The following is an 18,922-nucleotide window of genomic DNA, read 5'->3' as shown; positions in this document are numbered from 1 at the left end:
TGTACATGTTAATTATGTTAATTTGGTGTGTTGATACTAAAAAAAAAAAAATGATTTCAAGTAAACACCGTTTAAGGTTCAAAATAAAACAGGTGAATTTGACTTATCTTTTATGTTTGTGACATTGATTGATTGGGGCCACTTGTCCGGTATAATTAAACACAAAACCTTACAACACATTGGCGTTTACAATAAGGGGCAACAGGCAGTTTTGTATCAGGATGTTATGATAACATGAAAATACTGTACTTTACAATCACAACGTGTTTGAGCGCAATGAAATGCGAAAAAAATACAGGAAGAAAGACATGCAGAAGTAGAGAATGTGGGCAAACGAACAGACGTATTAAAAAAAGAAGTCGTCACCTAAGGATTGCTCACATGCAGGGTGCATAACACCGTCCTGCAGCAGCTGTTCACAAAGCAAAAATAATAATAATATTATACAAAATATACTTTGCCTTGAGAGTTTCTGGTTAAAACTATGGGCAGAAGTGAAGCCAAAGGAACTATTCACTGAGGGGCGCAGTCCTGAAGTGACTCAGTTCTTTTGGACACACCGAGGCCTATAGTTTTAACAAGAAAATCGAAATTAGGAAAAAATATACATGTTTTATAAATATTTTTGATCAAAAAATTTAAAAGAAAGAGAGAAGGGGAAAATTCCAAGCAAGAACATTTGAAGAGTTTGTTCGCAAAAACCGATAAGTCCATTTTTGAAGATTTTGAAGTACGGTCCCTGTCATAAAGTACAAAATGATACCTTTTAAATGATATATTGGTCACTACATATAAATGTACATTTTTGAAGTTCTGGTCAAAAGAAGCAAATTTTTTCTTATTATTCTCTTTAATTTTCTTGACCTTTAATCGCAAATATCTCCATTCGGCAAATATGGACTTATCGGTTTTTGCGAACAAACTCTTCATTTCGTGACGGTACGGAGCAATTGAATGCTTTATGACGTCACAATTGCTTTACAAGAAATATCATATTGATACAGCTGTACATTATTTTCACAGACTGACGGTACCTGCGCCCCTCAATGAATAGTTCTTTTGGAGTCACCTCTGCCCATAGTTTTAACAAGAAACTCTCAAAGCAAAGTATATTTGTATACTTTTTGCAAAATGACGTCACTTCTATGACGACATTTTGCAAATACACTGTACACCATTGTAGTATACTACTTGCAAAATGATGTCACAAAGCAATTCTTAAATTGTGCGCAGCTTTGCACGGTCACTAATGTAACAATTTATAGCAAAACAATTGTGACGCCACAAAGCAATTTTGACATTGCGCACTGCTAGTACCGTCACTCTCTATGAAATGTATCAATTTCTAACAAAACAATTGTGACGTCATAAAAACAATTCTGAAATTGCGCATTGTTTCTCGCACCTTCACACCGCGTTTCATATCATACGACTTCTCGCTGTGGATTGCATTTTCCCCCATTTCCCCTTCCTTTTTTAATTTTTGATCCAAAATATAAAACAAATATACTTTGCCTAATTTCGAGTGAATAGTTCTTTTGGAGTCACCTCTGCCCATAGTTTTAACCAAAGAGTTCAGCTTCTCAAGGCAAATACTCAGTACAGTAGATTGTCTAGAGGGCGTCCTTGATTCTCCGACGTGGACTGTGTTCAATGCAAAGTGGAATGTTTTGAAGTCGTCGGCGCGCTGCGCAGGCAGCATGCAGCGGGAAAATCAGCGCATGCGATGCAGCATGTATGCCCACGTACGTACGTACGATACCGTACGGTGACGACACCCATCATCACGGGGAATACCGCCGAAGACAGAAATACATACAAATATGTATGGCTGCATGGTGAAGACTGCTAAGCAACGTAAATAGGAAACAGGCTCCAGTCGTAATTGTGCGGTGCGCCCTACTGAAGTTTACAGAATTTCCTGGTGAAAGAACTAGACAAGGTGGGTATTCTTTTAATGAACTCAACAGCTTTGGTTTCTTGATGGGCTCTCCTATAAATGCGAGGTAACGTAATCTTCGTGGGTTGATTGGTCGACATGGTCTTGGGCTAACCGCGGCGCCACACCACCTGGACCGGCCACCGCGACGGCGACCCCAAACACTCGCCCCGGGCTGGCCGGCATGGCCCGGGGTAATTCCCGGGCCTGATAACCACGGTTGCCAGAGCTAGAGTTGGCATAATTATGCTTTCTGGCATAATTTTAGACGTTTCAGTATCTAGCATTATGCTAGACATAATTTGGCTGTTTTAAATGAAGCGGCATCGCTTTTTTGTATCCAATCCTGTGAGTAGTGTGATCCTTTTTTATTTTATATTGTTATTTAATGTTAGTTTTCACTGAAATTTCCCATTCCCTGGTAATCATGTAGAAACACCATTTCCCTCAGGCCCAGCCTCAGATAGTGAGAGTGGGAAATTCCATGTCAGCTTGCCGACCTAGTTAATTGCTGACCTCTCATTCTGGTTTAGACCAGTTCACTCATTCGGAATTTTTAATTCCATTTTTATTAAATTATACATAGGCCTACCTACGTGAGTTGGTTAGACCTCTATATTGTCATGTAACAGCGGCGGCCTTCCGCTATACAATTACAAACAGCGCCAATCTCATTGCTTAGCATGTTAATAGTACACCTCTGCTCTGCTAATGTTATTTACCAATACATGTCACATTACCCTGTCACGTTTTCATTCGTGCAATAGCTAATGACATTTTATTTTTAAATAAACATCTGAAAAGGGAATCTTATTCTTGTGTAAATCCTTTGTGTCGTCAATCCACGTAGTTTTTGATATGGAAAATAAAAATAGGAATTTGGTAAACAATTTTCGCGCACGCAAGCATAAACCAACACATGCATTCACCTTGCACATGCATTCATTCATCCAAAAACCAAATCTCCTAAATTAGCATAATTCTGGCATCAACGGCGTAAATCCATACTGAGGAGTGGGGGGGATGATCGGCGATAGTCACCATCACCACGATTACAAGCCCATAACCGAACCGGCGCAGCCTTGAGGGGGACGGGGGGTGAGAGAAGCTTGGTAACCCCCCCCCCCCCACACACACACACACACACTTTACATACACACTTTACAGGGATCGGATGTCTCACTCTTTTGCATGAAATATAAAGTGGGAGGAGAGTGATATATTTCTGACAAACTGTTACAAGCGAGCTTGAAAATTGTGACATTTTACAGTCCCAAAACTGCAGTTTGTGACTGTATTTTGTCCGCTTTGGAAATTAAGGGGGGGGGGGGCACCGGGTGAAACTGCTGGCAAATACTACTGACAGCAACATCAAGAGAATGGCATAACAATTAAATGCGAGCGAGCGAAGCGAGCGAGCTTGAAAATTTTGACATTTTACAGTAAAAAAAAACTGCCGTTTTGGGCTGTATGTTTTTCGCTTTGGAAATTAAGGGGGGCGCACAGGGCGCAACTGCTGGCAGTTCGTACTGGCAGCAACATCAGGAGAATGGCATAACGATTAAATGCGAGCGAGCGAAGCGAGTGAGCTTGAAAATTTTGACATTTTACAGTCCCAAAACTGCCGTTTGTAGCTTTATTTTTAGCTTTGGAAATTAAGGGGGAGCACTGGGCGAAAACTGGTGGCAATTACTGGCAGCAACATCATGAGAATGGCATAATGATTAAATGCGAGTGTGCGAAGCGAGCGAGCTTGAAAATTTTGACATCTTACAGTCCCCAAAACTGCCATTTGTAGTTATATTTTTCGCTTTGGAAATAAAAGGGGACGCACCGGGCACAACTGCTGTCAATCACTGGCAGCAACATCAGGAGAATGCCATAACGATTAAATGCGAGCAAGCGGAGCAAGCGAGCCTTAAAATTTTGACATTTTGCAATCCCAGACAATGTCGTTTGTAGCTGCATTTTTTCGCTTTGGAAATTAAGGGGAGGCACACCGGGCGAAAACTGCTGGCAATTACTGGCAGCAACATCAGGAGAATGGCATAATGATTGAGCGAGTGAGCGGAGCGAGCGAGCTTCAAAATTTTTTGACTTATTACAGTCCCCAAACTGCCGTTTGTAGCTTTATTTTTAGCTTTGGGGGCACCGGGTGAAACAGCTGGCAATTACTAACAGCAACATCAAGAGAATGGCATAACAATAAAATGCGAGCGAGCGAAGCGAGCGAGCTTGAAAATTTTGGCATTTTACAGTAAAAAACTGCCGTTTTGGGCTGTATTTTTTCGCTTTGGAAATTAAGGGGGCGCACAGGGCGCAACTGCTGGCAGTTCGTACTGGCAGCAACATCAGGAGAATGGCATAACGATTAAATGCGAGCGAGCGAAGCGAGTGAGCTTGAAAATTTTGACATTTTACAGTCCCCCAAACTGTCGTTTGTGGCTGTATTTTGTCGCTTTGGAAATTAAGGGGGAGCAACGGGCGAAAACTGCTGGCAATTACTGGCAGCAACATCAGGAGAATGGCATAATGATTAAATGCGAGCGAGCGAAGCGAGCGAGCTTCAAAATTTTGACTTATTACAGTCCCAAAACTGCCGTTTGTAGCTATATTTTTCGCTTTGGAAATTAAGGGGGGGGGGGGGAGCACCGGGCGAAAACTGCTGGCAATAACTTGCAGCAACATCAGGAGAATGGCATAATGATTAAATGCGAGTGAGTGAAGCGAGCTTCAAAATTTTGACATCTTACAGTCACAAAACTGCCGTTTGTAGCTATGTTTTTCGCTGTGGAGATTAAGGGGGAGCACCGGGCGAAAACTGCTGGCAATTACTGGCAGCAACATCAGGAGAATGGCATAATGATTGAGCGAGTGAGCGGAGCGAGCGAGCTTCAAAATTTTTGACTTATTACAGTCCCAAAACTGCCGTTTGTAGCTTTATTTTTAGCTTTGGAAATTAAGGGGGGGGGGGGGCACCGGGTGAAACTGCTGGCAATTACTGACAGCAACATCAAGAGAATGGCATAACAATACGCGAGCGAAGCGAGCGAGCTTGAAAATCTTGGCATTTTACAGTAAAAAAAACTGCCGTTTTGGGCTGTATTTTTTCGCTTTGGAAATTAAGGGGGCGCACAGGGCGCAACTGCTGGCAGTTCGTACTGGCAGCAACATCAGGAGAATGGCATAACGATTAAATGCGAGCGAGCGAAGCGAGTGAGCTTGAAAATTTTGACATTTTACAGTCCCCCAAACTGTCGTTTGTGGCTGTATTTTGTCGCTTTGGAAATTAAGGGGGAGCAACGGGCGAAAACTGCTGGCAATTACTGGCAGCAACATTAGGAGAATGGCATAATGATTAAATGCGAGCGAGCGAAGCGAGCGAGCTTCAAAATTTTGACTTATTACAGTCCCAAAACTGCCGTTTGTAGCTATATTTTTCGCTTTGGAAATTAAGGGGGGGGGGGGGGGAGCACCGGGCGAAAACTGCTGGCAATAACTTGCAGCAACATCAGGAGAATGGCATAATGATTAAATGCGAGTGAGTGAAGCGAGCTTCAAAATTTTGACATCTTACAGTCCCAAAACTGCCGTTTGTAGCTATGTTTTTCGCTGTGGAGATTAAGGGGGGAGCACCGGGCGAAAACTGCTGGCAATTACTGGCAGCAACATCAGGAGAATGGCATAATGATTGAGCGAGTGAGCGGAGCGAGCGAGCTTCAAAATTTTTGACTTATTACAGTCCCAAAACTGCCGTTTGTAGCTTTATTTTTAGCTTTGGAAATTAAGGGGGGGGCACCGGGTGAAACTGCTGGCAATTACTGACAGCAACATCAAGAGAATGGCATAACAATACGCGAGCGAAGCGAGCGAGCTTGAAAATCTTGGCATTTTACAGTAAAAAAAACTGCCGTTTTGGGCTGTATTTTTTCGCTTTGGAAATTAAGGGGGCGCACAGGGCGCAACTGCTGGCAGTTCGTACTGGCAGCAACATCAGGAGAATGGCATAACGATTAAATGCGAGCGAGCGAAGCGAGTGAGCTTGAAAATTTTGACATTTTACAGTCCCCCAAACTGTCGTCTGTGGCTGTATTTTGTCGCTTTGGAAATTAAGGGGGAGCACCGGGCGAAAACTGCTGGCAATTACTGGCAGCAACATCAGGAGAATGGCATAATGATTGAATGCGAGCGAGCGAAGCGAGCGAGCTTCAAAATTTTGACTTATTACAGTCCCAAAACTGCCGTTTGTAGCTATATTTTTCGCTTTGGAAATTAAGGGGGGAGCACCGGGCGAAAACTGCTGGCAATAACTGGCAGCAACATCAGGAGAATGGCATAATGATTAAATGCGAGTGAGTGAAGCGAGCTTCAAAATTTTGACATCTTACAGTCCCAAAACTGCCGTTTGTAGCTATGTTTTTCGCTGTGGAGATTAAGGGGGGGGGGGGGAGCACCGGGCGAAAACTGCTGGCAATTACTGGCAGCAACATCATGAGAATGGCATAATGATTAAATGCGAGTGTGCGAAGCGAGCGAGCCTTAAAATTTTGACATTTTGCAATCCCAGAAAATGTCGTTTGTAGCTGTGTTTTTTCGCTTTGGAAATTAAGGGGAGGCACACCGGGAGAAAACTGCTGGCAATTACTGGCAGCAATATCAGGAGAATGGCATAGTGATTAAATCCGAGCGAGCGGAGCGAGCGAGCTTCAAAATTTCGACTTATTAAAGTCCCAAAACTGCCGTTTGTAGCTTTATTTTTAGCTTTGGGGGAGCACCGGGCGAAAACTGCTGGCAATTTATGGCAGCAACATCATGAGAATGGCATAATGATTAAATGCGAGTGTGCGAAGCGAGCGAGCTTGAAAAATTTTGACATCTTACAGTCCCCCAAGCTGCCATTTGTAGCTATATTTTTTGCTTTGGAGATTAGGGGGGGGGGGGGGGGCGCACCGGGCACAACTGCTGTCAATCACTGGTAGCAACATAAGGGGAATGGCTTAGCGCTTAAATGCGAGAGAGCGGAGCGAGTGAGCTTTAAAATTTTGACATATTACACCCCAAAAACTGCCGTTTTTAGCTATATTTTGCGATTTGGTTTGTCCCACTTTTATGGGGGAACCATCCCCCCCCCCCCATCGACGCCTCTGCATATGAGGGACCTTTTGTTAAGTGAAAGATATGCTGCACACTCTTTGACAAATTAGGGAAATATACGTAAATCTCAACAGTGTACTTATCGAAAGGGATCCAGTATAGCGGAGCTTTTGCATGTTTATGATTGCAATTCAACGATTTGGTGCATAGTTCTGGCGGTATTTGGACAATAATTCCATTAAGAAAGTTCGAAATTTGTCCTCATCTCGGAAATTGCTTGGGGGATAAATGATTTGCCTGCCTAAACACTTTCGTAGGGGCGGGGCAAATGCCCTTTGCCCCCCCCCCCCCCCCCGAGATATTTTCGACGCCCCTGATCTTCCCTGGGTATACCCATAGATGTATCTTGACTGAATTATCAGTCACCGTCGTTCCTCATGAATGATTCAGGAAATGGAGGGGGTTCAATTATGGCAATATAGTTTTGTTATTGTTTGTTTGTTTTCGTACATATTTTGCAGATGGTCCCAAGTTACTCTCGTCTTAGCATGTTTATATGTAGGCCTACACTATTTGACGTTGTCAACGTCTGAGCCATACCTTACAGTGTATGTCCATGTCCGCGAGCGAGCGAAGCGAGCGAGCGCTTGAGAAAATTATGCATTCGATTTCCTACAAGATAGAATACTGTTCAGCTCTGTTACCTGTCTGAAGGCCGGCGTACAAACGTCATGCAATATGCCAAAATTGATACAATCACATTTCTGCTTCCTCCATTTTTTTTTTCTTCAAAATTCAGGGGGGGATGATTGTACAGGCCATCCCCCCCTCCTCCATTTCAGGGGGGGATATATCCCCCCCATCCCCCCCGGGATTTACGCCCATGTCTGGCATACTACATGTAACTTAGGTCCTAACAATACACAGCCCAGTCGCTGTAAGTAGCTGTATTCACACAGCGTACTAACAGCGTCTGGTCGGGCTAACTATGTCCAATCGTTACAGCTTGTCAGCTGATGAAGCCCCACAATTAATTGATTGACATATTATTGAAGTCAAGATGACCCGTCATAATTTCATGGCAATGTAGCATAATTTCAGGCCGTTTCAAGCACTACTGACTATAGGGCCTACTGAGCTGTGTCACATGCACTTAATTCCCTGAATTTCATGCATTTAACCTCATAACGAATTTATGTCATTAGTGGCATCTGTTGTTAGATATTAGCTTGTGTATTTCATACTTGCAGTTTATGTCGGCCACTTAAATTTTGCCAACTCATAACTATTAACATAACTGAAAGGAAACCTCCGGATGATTTTCAGACTTTTACATTTGAACAACTTTAAATTAGTTATGCCGAGTACAGAGTTTTAGAATTTAGAGTGACTGGGTTGAGGAATAAGAATGTTTTCAAAATTTTCAACAATTGCAATGAACAAGGATGATGACATGGCAGCATCACCATTAAAGAATGCATGAGTTGGCGCTCAAGGAAACAGAACAAAAGAAGATGGCATGCATACATTTTACAGAGGTGAACTTGTTAAAGCAAGTTGTATTGTATTATACACGGTTACATTTCTGAAATATGTGAGGCTCTATGTCATTAACACTGTTCAGTGTAAGTTACTATGAGTGTATTAGTGTGTAAAATTTTTCAGAGTATTGTTTCTCTGCTCAAGGACCACAACAAATTCCACAAATTTATATATGGAGCTGTCGATTTATGTACTACATGATGTGAAATTATGAAAATAATTTTCTGGAATGCCCACACATGGCCACACACAATGAACAATGGGCTGTAATAGTATGTATTGTAGAGATTGTTCAAAGTTAAAATCTGAATCTCCCATCTCAACCAAAACTACAATGTATACACCCCCTTTAAAGCAAATTGTGCTTCATCTCTGAGCAATTTATTAGCTTACTGCCTGCAAGCAATTGAGTATATGAGGATAAGAACGACCCAAGTCCAATTTTTGGCCAAATTCAGTTTGACATGGGAAATTGTAGCTTATGCATGGACTCATCTTGTGTGTACATGATAAATCCTAATTACCCCCGGAAGTGCCTGAAATGAATGAGTTAAATCTTATATTAATGTAAGAATGAAGGACTTGGGTCATTCTTACATTCTTATAATAGTGCCCTCTCTCATCCTTCTCCCATCTCTATAGCAGAATATCATGTATATGAATCAAAGAACGACCCAAGTCCATATGATACAATGAATCAAAGAACGCCCCAAGTCCACCACACAAAATGGCCTCTCCATAATTAATGTAAATGTTAATTGTCATAATAATATATGTTCTAATTTGTATATACAATGTTGCCTTCCCATCATAGTTAAATAGAATATTATTGGACAAATCAAAAAAATATGAAGTTTTTTTTTGTTTACTCGAAATGATCTTCCATGGACTTGGGTCGTTCTTATATTCATATACTCAATTGCTTATTTTTAATGCATACGGATTCAAGCAAAAACAAAAAGGCTAGCACAAACATTCTACGTTTTGTGTATATTTGTTAACAAATATCTCACATCCTTTGTACTGTCAAAGTGGTTATTTTTGCGCGAGTAATTTTTTGTTCTTTTAATATTAGTGAAACATATGACATGCAAAAAAAAAAAGTGTCCTTATTTTCGCGCTGGTTTCTGGTGGCGTGAAATGAGTGAATATTGCCACTTTTACAGCATTCTTTCACTGAAAACATACAAGGAGAGAGTAGGGCCTACATAGTATCTACTTCAAAAACAATTTCTAAAAAAACACTACAAGCATATTACAATGACCCACACTTACTCACATTTTCCCTCCTGTGTCTGTCTGTCTGTCTCTCTCCATATTTCTCTCTTTCTTTCCTCAAACAGTATTGAAATCGTCACCATGGCGATGCCAGCTGTGGACGGAGCTGTGCGTAACCTGAGAAAGGTGCAAGACCACATCAACAATGGGATGAATGACATCATGGAGGTAGCTACCAACATGGGTCAGATGCAAGGTATGAAATCGGGATCAAAACATGGTGAAGAAATGGCTCGCTGGCCATATATTTATACTGTGTACTGTATACGCCGAATATTTTGCGAGGTTTTTATTTTTTCGAATTTCGTGAGTCAGCTGGTATTCGCAAAATTAAAACACGTGAAAATATTGACTCTATTCATGTCGATATGAATGTGATGTACGCGTATACATTTCTCCATTCAGGAAAAGACTCCACGATCACGAATTTAACCACTCACAAAATTGTCAGGAAGTCTCGACTTGCGAAATATATGGCACAGTATGTGTCACATACAGTCACAGTGCAAGGGGCTGTGTACCCACATGCCCACGTGCTTTCAGTAAGGCAGTGAAAATTTTGCTGTTGGGCAAGTGCCATGAATGGGTGCTTGCCTATCAGAAATCAAGCTAGATGTGATCTCATCACCAATACGAGATGGGTGATACCCGGGGTCTGATACTGGCCTCTCATAATTGTCATCTTTGAAACTTTCGGTTCCCAAGTCAAAATAGATCTAATGATATGATTCAGGGGTTGCACTTAACTTTTTTTTTAACTAGCCAGGCGGACTACTTAGAATCAATTTTGACACTGAAGCAATGTTTTGGCTAGCCAGACGGACTAGTAACTTCAGAATTTTATGATTTTTAGCTAGTCCGATGTGATTTTGGGTGGCCAATGGCCAGCGGACCATCGCCAATTTCGAACCCTGTGATTACATAGAATATGATATGATTAAATTTTTGAAATAATATGCTAAAAATTGTGTGAAACATTCTTATTGACGGACAGGAAGTCATTTTGAGCATTATTCGATGAGTGTGCTGTGTATGCACACATGTTATCATGAAAGCCTGACTGATATCTATTACCGGTATGCAATACCATCAGACAAGACTTGCAGTTTATGTTTACCAAAAATGAGAAATTACATTGTGTATCCAGTTACAAAGATATGATTGATCTCTGGCACTATTTTGACATTAAAAAATGGTGCCTAGGTGACGTCAGGCATATTAAGTGATCGACTTTAAAAGTTTTGTAGAGTTAAGATATGGCAATGTTACCAGATTTAAAGAAAGAAAAGAAAAGGAAATTGAGGTGAATTGGTCAAGGCACTCTGAGATATACTGTCCACAAAATATGGCAAAAAGAAAGAAGAATAAAAAACAAAGAAAGGAAGACTCTTTGACAAATACCATAGGTGATAATCTACTGTAGTATAATATATCACCTAAAAGAATTGTATGAGTACATTTACAGTACCTTCATGCTTGCCCAAATGTTCATTCAATGGGAGTAATATTTTTCTTTTTTTTTGGGGGGGGGGGGGGAAGGGGGCAGCGTCCTGCACTTTTCGGGATATAGTGGAATGTGTCCTTATAGTTACCATTTGTAGGTTTTTTTTCTAAAGCCCTTCATGTTTTATTCTTTTTTTTTCCCCCCAGAACCTGGAGGGGATGCTTGCATGGGGAACATGGCTGCTCTTGAGAAAGTGATGTTGGAGTACGCATCAATGGAGCGCACCTTGAAGCAGTTCACGGAAGCTGTGAGAAGTGTTAAAAGCCAGGTAGAGAAATGCATTAAAGGAAAGGGTCGGTTACACAATTTATTACATATACAGTTAAACTCGCCTAAGTCGACGTCGCATATGTCGAATAATCGCGTAAGTCGATGATTTTAAAAAGTCCCGATTTTTCCACATTGACTTACGTGTATTAATTCACTCACAAGTCGAATTTTGTAAGTCGAATACTCGCCTAAGTCGATGAAATTCCAAGAACACTTTCACGGAAAAACCATTGAATTCACTGTGCCTAAGTCGAATAAGATTTTATCGTGTAATAAATCACTGTCATTTATTATTCATTATTTATTACTCATTATTATTTTGTTTGTCAGATGAGTTTGAGGTGACAAAAAAAAAAGATCTAATAGTATCAAAATTCAAAGCGATCACACCGCATGCAATCGTCTTTTCGTGTTTGGAGGTCCGCTGGTACAGCCCTGTCAGCTGTCGCGCTACGTACGTACGTACAGCGACTGGGCTGTGTATTGCTCCACTCGCAGTAAGGCATTCGTACATTACACATGCATTCATTTACATGTACAGTATAGTATTGAGCTTTGCAGTGTAGCTTGGCATTTGCAGCGCTGTGCAGTGGAGTGGTATGGATGAAGCTGCTGAGTTTTCAAAGCGGAAAGTAGGGGGAAAGTTACGGGCACGGGTAAATCAGAATTGCACCTCTACACGCATTTCAAGCCACGGTATGGTAAACTGGAATCAATCAATGCTCAAATGTCGTTCATATTCACTTCCCCAAGGTTTAACAAGGGTGTAAAGTAATCGGACCTGTGCCAATACTAATGCACTGTCCATACAAAGTTAGCCGGGGCCCTGTCGGGCGACCCGTGCTGCGGCACACCGCTCCAACTCTCGGCTTCTGAGTAGACAACATACATGTACATCATACATAATTGTACGTGTGGTGTAACTGTAAGCAGGGAGGTGAGACACCTCCCTGCTGTAAGTCGATTTTTTTCGACTTACGCACAAGTCGAAAATCGCCTACGTCGATGTGTTTTGCTCAGTCCCGAGAAGATCGACTTATGCGAGTTTAACTGTACATCATATTGCATTTTGCGAGCATAGTCGTGTTGTAAATCGGTACCTGCAAGGCGGTATTATGATTCATTTAAATTTACAGGCGAAAAAACCACAACAGGGTAGCTGACTGAGAAATGAGTATTGTCTTTTCTAGGAAATGATATAAATGAATTTCCATCTTTGAAATGACAGTGTAGATATTGCTTGTTTTTGGCTTTGTTGAAGAACAGTTGGCTCAAGAATTTCATGATTATAAAAGAACACAAATGATGGCGTGAAATACAGTAGTTAAAGTAGCGTGCTTTCAAATCACATCAAAGAAGTGGAGTGATCATGTTTGAGTGATATTTTTTCTGATTACTCCTGGGTTGAGATGCTATTGTAGACTGTGTCAGACTTTGTATTTCCTCCAGTGAAAGCACTGTTTTGGTTCCTAGCTAACATCACTATCAATCCCACCAAGATATCAGCTTCTAATTTTGCCTGGACGGTGTTGTTGTGTGGTGAAAATAAGTTTGTGAGTTGGTCACTTTTGTGTCCATCTCGGGACAGGTTCAAAGATCAGAGGACAGCAATGTGGAGGTACAGGCCATGCTGGACACTGCCTTTCAGGACCTCCAGAGGGGCAACTCGAGTGCAGAACTCCAGGAGCACCCTAAGTTGAAGGAGTTCCAGAGCAGGCGGGAGGAACTGTTGGAAGGTATGGGAACAGATTTCTTCATGCGCCCTGGAATTTAGCTTAACTTTCCAAGCATTTTCATCAGTGTACAGTATCCATCTAAACTTTCCCTAGCTGTAGATTAGCAAGGCCACTCGGGTGTGGCAGTGTGCCTCAGTCCCACAGGAAGACCATAGTGACACAATAGGGATTTGGAGGATGACGTATTCAACTAGTTTCAACAACTTGTTTCCCTACATCCATGCCAAATGGTAAAGAAAACATTCCAGCATCTTTGCTGGTTGCTGATCAGCTAAAACTTTGTGAAGTTTGTCATGTGACTAGTCCACTTCCTGTTTGCTGTGTCTCTGATGCATGCACTTTTCTTCTTCGTTGGGCATGCGCACCAGTGACCAAAACTTTGAAAACTTAAAAACTTGAAAGTATGGCTGCTGTCAGACCTCCCAGCCATTCTGAATTTGGAGGAAAGAATCTGAATTTTCACCATTCTCAGCTCTTGTTTTAGTAGGAGTTTCCTATTTTTCTCTATAATTTTGCTACACACTCCGATGGAAACTGCTATCTCTTTCCTACTTTTGAGCCATATCATCCCTATTTTTCATTCAGAAAGGTTGGGAGGTCTGCTGCTATTATGAACGGTCGAGCAAATTTCGCCAAGTGTTCTTGAAGTTTTTCCAGTGTGACCATGGCTATGAGAGAATCACTGATTTTTTCGTTATTCATGCCCACCTGTTTGGTCGCACAGGTCTACAGAAAGACGGAGTGGGGTCATCGGCAGCAGACCAGTCTCTTGGGGAGGAGGACCTTGTGATGACACAGGCAGAGCTGGGCACAAAGTGCCCCTTCACTCAGCAGGAGATGACCCAGCCGCTGCGCAACTTGATTTGCGGCCACCACTACGACAGGCAGACCATTGACCAACTCTTGACGAACAGGCAGAAGATCAGGTGAGCTTGTGTATAAGGTGGAAGCCCTGTGTAATATATATTGTACTCTAAAAGTGGAAATCTTTTGTGGCATTTAAATTTCTGTCCATTTCGCACAACCAGAAACTAGCGCGAAAATAAAACCATGCATAACAATATTTTTGCTTGCTATATATTCCAGTAGTTTATGTCCTGATTCTGCTGAAATAAAAACACGCGAAACTCATCTTACCTGGCTGAGCATGAAAATTTACTCACAGGAAAATATCCACTTTTACAGTATGTCAAGAATCCCTCACATATTCCACAGAAGTTTATTTCTATACCCCCCACCTAACACGAAGTGTATAAGGGGGTATATAGGAATCAGTGTGTGGTCGGTCGGGCGGGCGGTCGGGCGGGCAGTCGGGCGGTCCGTTGCAAATCTTGTGTCGCGAACTCCTCCTACAGTTTTGAAGCAATTTTGATGAAACTTGGGGTACATGATGACATTGATGTGTAGATGTGTAAGACTTTTTTTTGTGTGTTTGTTGGAGAAAGCGTTGCCAAAGTAACCAAAATTTTCCCAAAACCTTGTGTAGTGAACTACTTCCACAGTATAAAAAGCAATTTATTGTCCCCGCCGAACGAGTTTGAGCAGGGGACTATGAAACGGGCTCCGTTCGTGTGTGTGTCCGTGTGTGTGTCCGTCCGTGTGTCCGTGTGTCCGTGCGTCCGTGTGTGATCAAAATGTTCAATTTGCTACTTCTTTGTCATTTATGAGCCAATTTTGATTATGTTTGCTTTAATATGATAGCACTACATGGGAGCTTTGAAACTTCTACACAGAATTTCAGTTGTGACCTTTGACCTTGACCTTTGACCTGTATTGTACATTTTGCTACAAAATGCTACTCCTTTGCCATTTCTAGCCCGATTTTGATTCCGTTTGCTTTATGTCATGGCACTAGGTGAGGGCTTCAAAACTTCTACACAGAATTTTGACCTTTGACCTTGATTTTTTGACCTGTATTGTACATTTTGCTACAAAATGCTACTCCTTCGCCATTTCTAACCCGATTTCGATTCAGTTTGCTTTATGTGATGGCACTAGGTGAGGGCTTCAAAACTTCTACACAGAATTTTAACCTTTGACTTCTTTGACCTTTGACCTTGATTTTTGACCTGTATTGTACATTTTGCTACAAAAATGCTACTCCTTCGCCATTTCTAACCCGATTTTGATTCCATTTGCTTTATGTGATGGCACTAGGTGAGGGCTTCAAAACTTCTTCACAGAATTTTGACCTTTGACTTCTTTGACCTTTGACCTTGATTTTTGACCTGTATTGTACATTGGCTACAAAATGCTACTTCCGGCGGGGACATATATTACGCACCGCGTAATTTCTACTTTTCCTTGTTTCAAATTTGATATGAATAATTATCTATAGGTGTAGTTATGCAAGACATGTTTTATATGTTTGTCAGAGAAAGCGTTGCCATGGTAACCACAATTTTCCCAAAACTCTATGGATTGAACTACTTCCACAGTATTTAAGCAATTTATTTCAAATTTGGTATGTTTAATGACCTACAGATGTAGTTATGCAAGACACACTTTGTGTTTGCACCTGACAAGGCATTTCCATGGTAACAGTATATTTTCTTGAAAATCTTGCGGAGTGAACAACTTCCACAATTGTGAAGCAGTCAAAGTCACAAGGAACGCACAAGGTACTACACACACACACACACACACACACACGATCAAACCCTGGTTAAATTCTTTTTCATATGAATCTGGGTTGCTGGAGCAGGGGTATTAATCACCTTTAGTGATATTTCTAGTTAGATTCAACAGGGGCATAAGCGTAAATAATATCATGGTGACTACGAAACACTGATCAATTCAGTGCTTATTTATGTCGATGTAGGGCAATTTGTCAATCAGTTGCAATAACAACATCTCGATGGAAAATTTCATGAATTTGAACAGGGGCGTTTTTTTCAATGCATCTCATGGAGATGACAAAAGCTGCGTAGCTAACACCCTTGAAAAGTATTGATTGCAATCTTTACATATTTTTTTTTTTTTTAACAGAGATTGTCATTTTGAGTTAATCTAGTCAACCAAAGCATTAGTTTAGAAACAGTCTTGAGTATCAATATAAAATTCAGTGTTGTCTTATTGAAGCTATGCCTCATTTAAAGGAGACCACCGAATGATTTTCAGATTTTTACATTTGAACAACGATAAATTAGTTGTACTGAGGACAGAGTTTCGGAATTTATGACAATTGGGATGAAGAATAACAATGTTTTCAAAATTTATAACAAATTGGAATGAACAAGGATGATGACATGGCAGAGTCACCATAAGAATGCATGAGTTGGAGCTCAAGGAAGCAGCACAAAAGAAGAAGGTATGCATAGATTATACACAGGTAAACTTGCAAGCAAGCTATATTGTATATATGGAATTACACTGCTACATTTCTAAAATGTGTGAGCTTCCTATGTCATCATCCTTGTGCGGTGTGATTTATTTAAGGTTTTTCAAAGTATAATTTTTCTACTCAAGAACCACAATAAATTCCACAAATCTATACATGGAGCTGTTGATTTATGTGCTACATGATGTGAAATTATAAAAATTGTCTCGAAAGCTTCTTTAAACAGAGCATCTTATCTTTCTCCTCAATCAAAATCTTGTTCACTGTACCTACCATTTGCTTCATGTATACTAGTGAAAACAAACCCTGGTTCATCAGGCATTGTCTTTGACCCTCTCTTCTTGTCTCATATAGGTGTCCTCTCCCAGGCTGTACAAACACCAAACCAATTAATCCGAATGACCTCCAGTCCGACTCTGACTTCGGCCGCCAGATCGAGAGGCAGAGGAGGGCCAAGAAGAGGAAGATGGCGGACACAATGACCCAGTGACCTCAATTGACCTGATGACCCTCAAAGAGTCTTCCCAAGGCCCCTAAGGATGGCTAGAAAGACTCAGAGAACTTACAATGTGACCTCACTGATGTGGTAACCTTTGAGGAATCTTTCCCCGAGCCTGAGGATGGCTAGAGGGGTTCAGAGTACTCTATTGTGACCTCACTGACCTTGTGACCTTGGAGGAATCTTTCCAAAGCCTGAGGATGACTAGAGAGGTTCTGTGAATTTTAACGTGACCTCACTGACGTGATGACCTTTGAGTAATCATTCCGAGGCCAGAGGATGGCTTCAGAGGGTCAGAGAACTACAGTGAAAAAGTGATGCCAAAGCATGACCTTTGAACCTCACTGACCTGGTGACCTTTCATGAATCATCAATGGTTGAAGATGTGATTGACAGGACAGGATGGAAAAGCAAGCTTGCATAAAAAGGGCATCTGTTTCCATTTGCCATTCTATAGCCTCAGATTAAGAACTGAGAGAATTTTGTAGTTGTTGTTGGGTTTTTTTTCAGCATAAATGTTGTGTGAAGATAAGCATTTTCAGTTCAAAGGAAAGACCAGTATAAGTTATGTAGGCTAGAGTTAGTTAGGAGAAAAAAGCTGTAAAAGCTTAATCATCAAATGCAAATGGCATACAGTTGTATATGATTGACATATTGAAAGTCAACATGAAGCTGCTAGTCTATTACACTGGAACCTCATAAAAAGGTCAAAAGTCACAAAACCTATTTACAACAAGGCGATATTGCAGGTTTCAGCTGTTTACATATGTCTTTGTCTTTGTACCATGATTTAGTGAGAAACCTGCTAAAACATGTTGATTGTCATAGTTTAGGTCCTTGTTATAGCGAAGTTCCCCAGTACCGTGGCAACATACCTTGTAACAGTCAAGTCTGCTATAATGACTGAAAATGTCATCGTAAATTGTTTCCATAGCCACATGCAGGCAATCAACTATGCTAATGTCTGCCTTAGCTATATAGTATTTTGTGGCTGTATGTAGACTGCCAATAGTTAGCCACTGGCTTCAGGGCCTTATTGATCACAAGATTTTACATGCTTGCTGAAGCAGGTTTGAAAGGGGAAATCTAAAACAGTTTGTTTTTTATCACTCAAGAGCTTGTTCAAGGAGGAGAAGGTTTGCTATAACTTTTATTCATTATTTATGCAGAGGCATGTAACTCTTTGCACACATCACTAAAGACTTGTTCTATCTTACTGTAATGTAAATGAGGGTACACACTTCTGTAACATACATGCTTTTGTAAGTTCTGTGGTTTCAGAACTTGACCTAATGCCAGCAGTGAACTATTACAGGCCATAGTAGCATTGTTTTTTTTTTAGAGGAATTCCTTGATACAATACAATTTAGAACAGACACAGTTATCTTTTCATGTCTTGATCCCATAGTTTGAGATCATCCAGAATACTGTTCATTTGTATCCATATGCCGTTTATTTTGCAGGGTTTTTAGTTGTGTGAATTCCATGAATTTATCAACATTTGCAAATTTGACAACGTTCTTAAATTTAACAACATACAAAAATGTTAACGCTGATCCTTACCTGAATGCGATGTGCACGCCTACATTTATCACGAATTTAACCACTTGCAAAATTGTCAGGCAGTCCTGATTCACAAAATATTAGACTAGATAAACGTATGGAGTAAACTATACATTTTATGATAACTTAATTGGTATAAAATTATTGTCATGAATAT

At 40.9% G+C, this 18,922-nt stretch overlaps 1 protein-coding gene across 1 annotated transcript; it reads left to right on the top strand.

Annotated features, from left to right (window-relative positions):
- The first annotated feature begins 1,705 nt into the window (after positions 1-1,705).
- Positions 1,706-18,011, top strand: LOC140239906 (E3 SUMO-protein ligase NSE2-like). The gene is made up of 6 exons (XM_072319722.1): positions 1,706-1,942; positions 9,919-10,049; positions 11,504-11,625; positions 13,216-13,363; positions 14,088-14,289; positions 17,058-18,011. The coding sequence occupies exons 2-6, from the start codon at positions 9,935-9,937 to the stop codon at positions 17,191-17,193; spliced, it is 723 nt and encodes a 240-aa protein (XP_072175823.1). The 5' UTR covers positions 1,706-1,942; positions 9,919-9,934; the 3' UTR covers positions 17,194-18,011.
- Positions 18,012-18,922: the final 911 nt, after the last annotated feature.

The sequence above is a fragment of the Diadema setosum genome, chromosome 16, assembly GCF_964275005.1.
Source record: "Diadema setosum chromosome 16, eeDiaSeto1, whole genome shotgun sequence".
NCBI classification, from domain to species: domain Eukaryota; kingdom Metazoa; phylum Echinodermata; class Echinoidea; order Diadematoida; family Diadematidae; genus Diadema; species Diadema setosum.
The sequence above is the reverse complement of the archived record's forward strand: the minus strand, read 5'-3'. Positions and strand labels throughout refer to the sequence as shown.

Excerpts from the sequence above, each read along its gene's own strand:
- LOC140239906 (XM_072319722.1), top strand. The coding sequence starts at position 9,935 with ATGGCGATGCCAGCTGTGGACGGAGCTGTGCGTAACCTGAGAAAGGTG. Across the intron at positions 10,050-11,503 it reads CAACATGGGTCAGATGCAAG|AACCTGGAGGGGATGCTTGC; the intron begins GTATGAAATCGG and ends TTTTCCCCCCAG. Across the intron at positions 13,364-14,087 it reads GCGGGAGGAACTGTTGGAAG|GTCTACAGAAAGACGGAGTG; the intron begins GTATGGGAACAG and ends TTGGTCGCACAG.